The 10330-nt window shown below is 36.8% G+C and overlaps 1 protein-coding gene and 1 non-coding gene across 2 annotated transcripts; both read left to right on the top strand.

Annotated features, from left to right (window-relative positions):
• Window positions 1–6: 6 nt before the first annotated feature.
• Window positions 7–9748, top strand: LOC113220829 (POTE ankyrin domain family member G-like). The gene is made up of 6 exons (XM_026450159.1): window positions 7–94; window positions 2989–3095; window positions 4424–4561; window positions 7009–7079; window positions 8528–8751; window positions 9485–9748. The coding sequence occupies exons 1-5, from the start codon at window positions 44–46 to the stop codon at window positions 8545–8547; spliced, it is 387 nt and encodes a 128-aa protein (XP_026305944.1). The 5' UTR covers window positions 7–43; the 3' UTR covers window positions 8548–8751; window positions 9485–9748.
• LOC111533519 lies at window positions 5785–5891 on the top strand. Its single transcript, XR_002728892.1, has one exon. It is a non-coding gene; the product is annotated as a U6 spliceosomal RNA (small nuclear RNA).
• Window positions 9749–10330: the final 582 nt, after the last annotated feature.

Genomic DNA, 10330 nt, shown 5'->3' with positions numbered 1-10330 from the left:
AAATACTGCTCTACACTATGCCATCCACAATGAAGATAAATTAATGGTGAAAGCACTGCTCTTATACGGTGCTGATATTGAATCAAAAAACAAGGTATAGATCTACCGATTTCATCTTCAAAATACCGAAATGCATTCATTTTAACGTTGACCTGGGTAAGGGCCAGTTTTCCATATTTGGAAGCTCAAGCATAAGCTGAATGAAAATATTTTGAAATGACTTAATGATCTAAGACTTTATTTTAAATATTGTTACTTTTAAAGAAGCATTTGAGGGTACAGGTTTTTTTTTTAATGCTCTTGTGGTTTATATTTTTTAAAAAACACTGAATTTGTAAAAGGTAATACTTTGTTTTTTTCATTTTTTCCCTGCCAGGTTTCTTTTCCCCTAATGAATGTAAAATGACAAAATTTGCCCTGGAAATAGGTTTTACATTAAAACTCCAAGAAAACTCAAACATGGTTCAGTGAATGGTAATCCTGCTGCTTTGGCAAGTTCCAAAACAAACAAACAAACAAAAAAAAAACAAAAACAAACAAACAAACAAAAAAAAACAGTAATAGATATGAGGTGATGTATTTCTCAGTGACAAGTCTTTTTCTCAGTGACAAGTCTTAAGATATTTCTGATTGCGCATGAGGCAGAAGCGGAAAGGCAAAAAAACAGCAATCAGAAATGTCAAGGCCAATTTGGAAATTAGGTAATGGAGGGAAAGACCATGAAGAGGTTTTCTGTGTGTGTGTCTCTGCACGTGTGTGTGTGTGTGTTGCTGTTGATCATTCATTTGTTTCCTTTGTATGGTGAGACAAGGTTCTTTTCAATTTTAGGGAATGACAGTTTTCAGTTTGGGAGAGGGAGTTAGTGGGTTGTAAAATGCCTAGAGATCAATTTCAGGAGGCCTCTGAGGATCCACATTGGCAGTGAATAGGTGGTAATGTAGTGGGAAACCCTTGAGCAGAGGGAACAACAAGTAATTAACTGACTTAGTGTCCTATTCTGGTAAAAATGGCCAACTGGAGTCTCAACTCTGCTTTCAACTCTAGAATATCTTGATGAGAAGGTGGATGATAAGGGCATCATAAGGAACAAGATCAGGTTGGATTTTGAGTTTACTAGACCTTGTTCTACTCTTACTAGGGAAAATTATGCGATGTTTTCAGCAAATGAGTCTCTCTCCTGCTCTTTCCTCTTTTTGGCCAAATCCTCAAATGATAAAGGGAATTGGTTAATGTGAATGAGCGCTGAGACTGAAGTAATCGTCTATTGCACTAGCTTCCAGCTAAAGTTGTACATTCCAGTTACCTCAGGAAAATTTTTAAATAATCCACAAGTCTAGGCTTTCCCCTGAAGATTTTGATAAAGTAAGTCTAATAAAGCCTGGATTTGTACATTTAAAAATGTTTCCTTGAAGCCAGGCATGGTGTTGCATGGCTGTAGTCCCAGCTGCTAGGGAGGCTGAGGTGGGAGGATTGCTTGAGCTCAGGAGTTCGAGTCTAGCCTGGTCAACAAATGAGACCCTGTCTCTAACAACAACAACAAATTTCTCAAAATCTGAATACACTCCTGCTTAAGAACCATGAATACATAAGTGTAATATGTAAATTCTTATATCTCAGAAACTTAAGATATTTCTAGAAGAGTTGGAGTTGGATATGTGCTAATTCCTTTAAATCTTTCCTTTCCAATAACATTAATCTAACTTTTTTTTGTTTGTTTTTGATATGGGGTCTCAATCTGTTCCCCAGGCTGTAGTGCAGTGGTGTGATCACAGCTTACCACAGCCTTGACCTCCCCAAGCTCAGGTGGTTCTCCAATTTCAGTTTTTGTATTTTTTATTTTATTTATTTATTTTTATTTTTTAGTAGAGATGAGGTCAATGCCATGTTTTTCAGGCTGATCTTGGACTCCTGGGCTCAAGCGAATCACCCACCTCAGCCTCCCAAAATGCTAGGATTACAGGTGTGAGCCACCATTCCTGGCCAAGTCTGACTTTTATCCGTGGTTGAGACATTAAAATGAATATTATTGGCACTATCTATCAGCTTACGGAAAAATACCTTTTCCTTTAAACCTTCAGTTATTCCCTGCCATTCAGAAGGTCTTTAGAAATTTGCAGTGAGTAGTCTTTCATTAAGTAGAGAATGGCCCTCTCAGGATTTTGTGTCTCTTTGTTCAGTTATTCAAGTGCTTAGGTCAGTAAGTCATTGTTAAGAGCAGAGTTTTCTCAATTAGAATTGTAGCAAATTCTAAACCTTTTTTTTTTTTAATCAATTGAAACTGTATTGTGGACTATCCATTATGTCTCTTATGTTTGCAGAGCTTTGACATAATCAGGATGGCAGGTTTAAACACTAAAATCCATGGAGTTATTAAGAATACAGACAGGAATTCTGTTAGTTTCAGTAATCCTATGAACTGATGATTTAGTTAACAATCTGGAAAAAGTAAATACAAATAGATTTTAAATGAATGAATGCAAAAATTCTTCAAATGGGCAGTAGGAATATTAATAGCAATTTTTATTGCACATTGGAGCTTGAACTTTTGGTAAAACATGTGAAACTAAAGAAATATTTTACATTCAAATTCTTGCTTTATACACAAGAATTGTGTCTTAGGGTTGGATAATATAGAGATAAAAGATACATCCCCTGCCCTCAAAAAGCTCTTTGCTTAAATGGAAAGAAAATCATCATCCAAAAGTGCCATGCCAAATGCTGGGTTAGAAGCAAAGAGTGTTGGAAGCAGTAAATGTTGAAAGTGAGTTTTTGAGATGATCAGAGTTGATGTGGTCAGGCAGAGAATGGGTGTTTCCAAGGGAAGCAGCAGCACATGGGAAAGCACAGAAGACTGAGATGGAAGTAGCTACATTTGATTTACTTTCCATGAGTGTAAGTCCGTGGGATCTTATATAAAGTTTCCAGTTCGGTTGAGAAATACGTAATTTTTTGAATTACATATTGTTTTTGTTTTATATTGTTTTACAGTGTGGCCTCACACCACTTTTGCTTGGCGTACATGGGCAAAAACAGCAAGTGGTGAAATTTTTAATCAAGAAAAAAGCTAATTTAAATGCACGTGATCGATATGGAAGGTATAGTTATTTCTTTTAATCTGTGTGTTCGAGATTGATAGCAGTCACTCAAGTCATAAATAATAAATTAGTAAGATTAAATTATACTTATTGGGACATAGTGATCGGTATCAACACAAATCAGTTAAGCAGAAAAACAATTATTTGGACTGGGCAACATGAAGAACAGTTTTAGTAGGATTCATCTTCTCTTATTGTACTGACTGAGGTTATTTGTTGTGTGACGTTTTTGGTTAGATGATATTATGTTAGCTAAAGGGATTTCATGTTAATTTTATGAAATGTGAACTTTAGCTTTTAGTTTACTTTATGACCCAGTATTGAACTTCTTAACCTTTTCTAGTAGTTTTTAACCTCTGTGTCTTATATGCTTTTCTGCTAAATATGCTGCATGAAACATAAATAGGAGTTGAAAATCCTTTTTTCTATTCAATGACTCTGCTTTAAGTTGCCTGTTTGAAGAATATTAATGTTAGCTTATCCCTACATGACAGTTAATTGCTATTCCCACATACTGTGGGTCCAACAGCTTTTTCCTTTTTTATTTCCAGTGTATTTTGATGGTTTTATTTTTAATTGGTATGGAGAGAGGGAGTGAAGATAGTTTTAAGTGGATACACTTTTCCTTTAATGAAGGCAAGCCGTAGGTGGGTGATAAAGAGAAAAGAGCTAGGCTTTGGATTCACACAAGACTGGGTTTAATCCCTAGCTTTCTTACTTGGTAAGTGTGTGACCTTGGGAATCTTATTTACCACCAAATATGTTGTCATATATGAAAAGTAGGAGAATATATCCTTCAAATTGACTGTGCGTAAGTAAGGAAGTTATATATGGCATTTAATTCAGTGCCTAGCACAAGCTTATTGGAATCATTAACTGAAACTCCTATGACTACTATTCTTACCATTATTATTAATATTACTGCTTTCAGCATGCAGAGAGCTCTTATTTATCTTACCCCCTAGCTGATTTTCTATTACACATCAGTCTAGGGCAGCTGTAAGGAAATCTTCACTTATAACTTTGTCCACTTCAGATAAGTGACACTAGCATTGTTTCTTGCCCATTGAAAGACTTTAAATTAATGTCTTCTACTTTGCAATGCCTTACCAAGATAAGAGGTTTCCTTGTTGTCCCTTCCTTTAAACCTTGTTGGTATTTTACAAAGATGAACACTTAAGTACCCAAGATGCTTATGTGTTTTAGTGCATGTAAATCTTTAATTGTGCATGGACAGGCAAGATGTTAAGTTGATAAAGTACATCAAATTAGCTTTTAAAATAAGTTTATTACAGTTCCTAAGGGAGAAATTATGTTTGTCATTTTAGAAATGCTCTCATACTTGCTGTACGTTGTGGATCAGCAAGTATAGTCAGCCTTCTACTTGAGCAAAATATTGACGTATCTTCCAAAGATCTATCTGGACAGACGGCCAGAGAGTATGCGGTTTCTAGTCATCATAATGTGTAAGTGTTTACATTAAAAGGCGAGTTAATGCTAAATTGAGGTTTAAAATAATTATAACAATAGCATCTTACATATCAGGTGAGACGTCATAGTGCGGTTCAGCTAGTTTTAGAATGGCAGTCAGTTAGTCCACTTCATCAGCCAGAAATCAGAAAAAAAGCAAGATAATTTAGAAGTACCAACGGATACAGGATTCTTTATCTCAGGACTTTTACCTTGATACTTAGAGATCCCAACATTGTTCATTTCATCCAAGTATAACACCTATGTATGGGATTAAAAAACAGTGTCACATCTTTCATTTTTCTGATTAGTTATTTGGGTCTTGAAATGTCCAGCTTAACAGAAAGCCTTGTAGTGTCTTCTGGAGACTATTTCCTACATAATCCTTGAATTTTTCAATAACTGAAGGGGTTCACTAAATCCAAGGAAGACAGTCCCTTTTATCAAGTCAGAAGGAGGAGAATAAAAAGGACATTCCAATCATTCTGATCTTTCCTTTGTTTCTGTTGCTGCATTGTTGCCACTCAAACTGGTCCTGCTGCCTGGTAATGGTTGACCTTTGACACCAAGATGCCCTTACTGATTCAGATCCCTCAAGTCTTTAAGTTCCCATATCTATGCTTCTATGCTCAGCCATTGTTCCCAAAGCACCAGCACCCTGCTCTGGCAGCTGGGCATCCTGACTTGATCTGTAGATAAAGTGAGCAAATTGGCACTTCCCCCCATATTCAGAACCTAATGTGGGAACCACATCTTAGCCAAGAATTAGCTGAGACCTTCATGGTACGAGATCCTTTGAGGCCGTTGTTGGTCTTTTCTCTGGCAGATATTAATTGGGCTTGTTCTAAAGGGTCAGAGGGGTTCAAATAATGTGCCAGAAAGAGATCAGTGTTTGTTTCTTCTTCTTTGCTACCAGATCTGTACTGTGAGGCAACTTTATATTCTGTATAGAACCTTAGGCAGTAGAAAGTTCCATACGAACCTTCCCTGAGCAGTGGCTCCCAGTTGTGCTTGGCCCCTTGAGTGATCTGTTTTACATGATAATGAAAATCGTCCAAGCTACTTTCATCTGTAGCTCAAGATTTTAAAATGTTTTCAAATTCTACCTCACAGGAAGCCATTGAAGAGAATTCTCAGAATCTCAGGTAGGTTAGTTGGACTTAACAGAACCAAGCCCTGTCCATGACTCATCACTAATCATGTGTAAAAGTAGGGCTTTGTGCTTGCTTCCGCAGCACATATCCTAAAATGGGAACAATACAGAGAAACTTAGCATGGCTTCTGCATAAGGAAGCAGCACAAATTTTTGAAGCATTCCATAGTTTGGTCAGTCACTGGAAGGTCATTTGACTATTTACTGACTAGCTCTAAGGAAACAGTGTGAATCAAAGCAAAATGGGTGCCACCAAAATATTGAAATTGTGATTTGCACTAAAAAAATAGTCACGTAAGATGGTCTATGAGGTGAGTCAGAGCTGAATAATGTGTTTGGTGCAAAATAGGTTGTTAGTGGGTATGTCAAAAATTAGAGAATGTCAACTTGCAGCTTCCTCATGGAAACTAAAAAAAATACAGGTAGAGTTTTGGTCTCCATGTCAGCTGGAATTGAACATCAATATAAACCATTATCCTAAGAAACATCTGCTGGCTCAGAGCTGGAGTCGGTAGAGAAGGATCACTGGTCCAAGCTAGGTCTTAACATCCATTGGTTTTTCTGCCCTTGGTGTGATTGGTCAACTCCATAATAGTTTAGACTCACATTATCTACTTTAATGAGATATTTATGAGTAAATTTAGTTACAAACTATGACGTAGTTGAGATGCCCAGAATTATAAGCCCTAAGGAGCAGGAAAACTAAGAAGCAAAATTAAGACTTAATAACATTTGCTGAAAACTATAACATTTGCATATTAGAACCTATGAACAAAATATGCATTGGGTTTTATTTGGGATTCCAAGATAATTTTAGTTACAATGTTTAGGAACAGGTTATTCCTTTGCTTTACTATTTCTCTGAGCATTTAAAAAATATTATCTTGTTAAATCTTTGTAACAACCTAGTGAAATAAGGCAGCAAAGTCCTCACTTTGTTGAAGAAGACATTGAGCCTAAGACAAGCAAGTCGTCCAAGAACAAATAGCTGTTCATTATGGAGCCAGGACTTAAGCAGAGTTGGGACGCTTTCTATTATGTCATGCTAATGCAAGCTAATTTACTGGATCACGCTGCTCTCCATTTATGAACATTTCACCCTACATTTTTGTCTTCTTTACTTAGAAGCTTCAAGAGAAGTTTGTAGAATGTACTCATAAGTGGATGAGATAATACTGTTAAGTTCTGATATTATGATATTGTTTGAAATACTCTAAGATTTTTACATTTGGTAAGTTTTTTACATCAGTATTAAAATAGTAACTTGGTTTATTACATTTTTATACATAGAATTTGCCAATTACTTTCTGACTACAAGGAAAAACAGATGCTAAAAATCTCTTCTGAAAACAACAATCCAGGTAACACTTGTGATAGTGAATTACTTTAGGTCAGTTGTCCCCAATCTTTTTGGTACCAGGGACTGGTTTTGTGGAAGACAGTCTTTCCATGGGCTGGGGAAAGGTGGGGATAGTTTCAGGATTATTCAATCATGTTACGTTTATTGTGATACTTTATTTCTATTATAATTACATTGTAATATATAATGAAATAATTATACAACTTACCATCATGTAGAATCTATGAAAGCTCTGAGCTTGTTTTTCTGCAACTAGATGATCTCATCTGGGGGCAACATGAGACAGTGACAGATGATCAGGCATTAGATTCTCATACAAAGCACACAACCTAGATCCCTCAGATGGGCAGTTCATGACAGGGTTCATGCTCCAATGAGTATCTAATGCTATCACTGATCTAGGAAGGGGCAGAGTTCAGGCAATAATATGAGCCATTATTATTGGTTGGCTGTAAGTACAGGTGAAGCTTCCCTGGTTTGCCTGCTGCTCACCTCTTCCTGTGTGGTGTGGTTCATAATAATCCATGGACTGCTACCGGTCTGTAGCATGGGAGTTGAGGACCCCTGCTCTGGGTGGTCCTACCATAGATAAAGAAGTAAAAGTAAGGAACTTTTGATCTCAAAAGAACGCTGAAGCAAAGTTATGTTACATATGCTTGTCCCCACAAGGTCTCACTATTACTGACTTCATTCCTACTCATTTGAAGTTGGAAAGAGACACATTTACTTTGTTGGAACAAGATGTGCTCTTCTACCTGCTGGTTAGTTGTCATGATAGCAGCAATTTTATTAGAACAAATGCTCTGCTACCATTTGCCAAAAGATTGTCATAATAAATATACAAATTGCCCAACTCTAGGTTCAGGAGATTATAATAAAATTAGAAAAATGTTTCACAATAACAAAAATGCTAGTATGCTACCTGGTTGTGGACACCTAATACGTTGTATAACCCAAACGGTATGAGGCCACCGTTAATTTAGCCATCAATTTATCAAAGAACTTTTGTAAGTTGGGTTTTATAAGTTGCAGGAGACAAAGGTGGAGCAGATGTAGTTTTGATCCTTAAGGTGCTCATGATAGAGCTGCCTCCATTTCATTTCTGTGCTTTTTCAATAGAATTTACAAAGAAAATATTTCCATTTATGTTTTCACTTCACTTAACAAATAACTATTGAAAGTCTTTTAGATACTAACCATTCTTCTAATGCAATGGAACACAACAGAACACAATTAAAAATACAGACAGGAGCTTGTTATTATCATTATCATTATTTTTTTTATTTTACTACTTTATTCAGTTCTTACTGTGTGCTAGATGCCCACTGGAAGCTTATAATTTATTATATATTGATTATGTGCCAGACATATGTGATGAGGAATGAAAGTTTTGGTAAAAATGTAGGTATGATTCAAGGGAAGCATGCAGAGTGAGAAGAATTTTTCTAGGTAAAGAAGCAGAAGAATAATGTTTGACAGAAGGAACATGCAACAAGATTGTGTGTTGTCCAGAAGGGACATCTAAGGAGATATGCCTGTTTGGCAGGAAGAGCAGCAAGTGCAAAAGACAAGATGCTTGAGTGAACTTTGGAGGGTTTCTGAGCAGTTCACTTTTGCTAGCACCAAAAGTGTGAGATACCAGAGGTTGGGAATGAGGTGAATACTTAGCTAAGGCAAGTTTATGACAGACTTTTTAATACTACAGAAATGAGTAGGTTTTATCCTGTGGGCCATGGGATGTTTACCAGGTAGAATGCTTTGGACTACAAATACTGATGAGCAGTGGCGAAAACAGTAGGAACCAGAGTTGTTTTGTTTGTTCAGTGATATCCTAGGGATCCCTCTTGTCCCTCTTTCTGTGCTGTGGACAGTGTTTTATTCATGTCTCCTTTCATGGTTGGATAATCTGCAACAGCTCCAAACATCTTGTTCTCACAACACAACATCTCAAGGGCTTCTTTTCTTCACCTGTGTCTTCTAAACAGGGAGAAAACTTAGAAACACACAAGGGGCTTCCTGTAACATTTCATTGGCTGTGTTACACTACCTGCTCATTCCCAAACCAGGCACTGGGAATGCAAATATGTGATTAGCTTAGAATTAACGTTTCTCTTTCTGAGGCTGAGGAGGGAGATTGGGATAATAAATATCCCAATAGACTTGTGTTTCTTCTGCAAGAAAGAATAAGGAATGGCTATTGGTAGGGAGCGAACAATGTTTGCTGCAGGGGCTCATTGGAGACATTGGAGCAGGGGAGTCACAAGATTAAATTTGAGTATTAAGGCATTCTGGTTATGGTGTAAAACGGGTTAGCAAGCTTTTTCTGTAAAGGAGCAGGTGGGAAATATTTGAGACTATGTGGTCTCTGTCATATCTACTTACCCCTGCTGTTGTCTGCTGTTATAGTGTGAAAGCCACCATGATTCTTTGTAAGCAAACAGGCCTGACTGATATCCTATAAAACTTTATTTACAAAGCCATGAGGCAGATTGGATTTGGACTGTGGCCTATAGTTTGCTGGGATTGATGGAATGTAACCTTGTAAAGAAACCAGGAGACAAAGGACACTTTTGCAGTAGTCAGCTATAGTTTGCTTGTCACACATCCTTGGACTAGTATCAATGTATTATAAGGTTTTCACCCATCCGTGGTGAAATAAAGTTAGGAATCTCAGTTACTCATTTTAATATGTTGGCCTTTGTTTTTATGGTGTTATGCCTTTTTATTTGTTTTGCTTAATTTTTTTCATGTAAGAACTAACATTAGTAGTTGACGGTTTTCTTTTAAATAGAAGCCATTTTGTAAATGTTTATGTTCCCAGTGGCAGTGGGAATATAAAGCAGAGGCAGAAGAGAGGTATAGTTAATATGATTTAGTGATAATTGAATGAGAAAGGCTTGGGGGACCTAGAGAAATGTCAGATGATTTACAGGTTTCCAGGTTGTACGCTAGTATTTAACTTGGACATGAGGAAGGAGTAGGAAATTTTCTGGTGAATACAGAAGAGCAAAGAGCTGCAGGTCAGCAGGAATGACCATTTTTTCCTATGCATGTTTAATGGAATATGCAAGTATGATATTTTGAGTAGGTAATTGGATAACCAGCATTTATAACTCACATCCTACTAGTTTGACTCTCAGTAACAAGACTTCTCAAAGATCAAAGAATTTGAAAGTTGATGAAAATGTCCATGTGTATCACCATCAGTGACCGAAAGTCAGCATCCACAGAACACAGAATTGGGACACACAA

The sequence above is a fragment of the Piliocolobus tephrosceles genome, unplaced genomic scaffold (genome assembly GCF_002776525.5).
Source record: "Piliocolobus tephrosceles isolate RC106 unplaced genomic scaffold, ASM277652v3 unscaffolded_14245, whole genome shotgun sequence".
Lineage (NCBI taxonomy): Eukaryota > Metazoa > Chordata > Mammalia > Primates > Cercopithecidae > Piliocolobus > Piliocolobus tephrosceles.
This window is presented reverse-complemented; position numbering and strand designations above follow the sequence as displayed.

Bases quoted from the DNA above. Each gene is read 5' to 3' on its own strand.
- LOC113220829 (XM_026450159.1), top strand. From the start codon at position 44: ATGGTGAAAGCACTGCTCTTATACGGTGCTGATATTGAATCAAAAAAC. The intron at 3,096-4,423 runs GTATAGTTATTT...TTGTCATTTTAG, and splicing joins GCACGTGATCGATATGGAAG to AAATGCTCTCATACTTGCTG. The intron at 4,562-7,008 runs GTAAGTGTTTAC...TTTTATACATAG, and splicing joins GTTTCTAGTCATCATAATGT to AATTTGCCAATTACTTTCTG.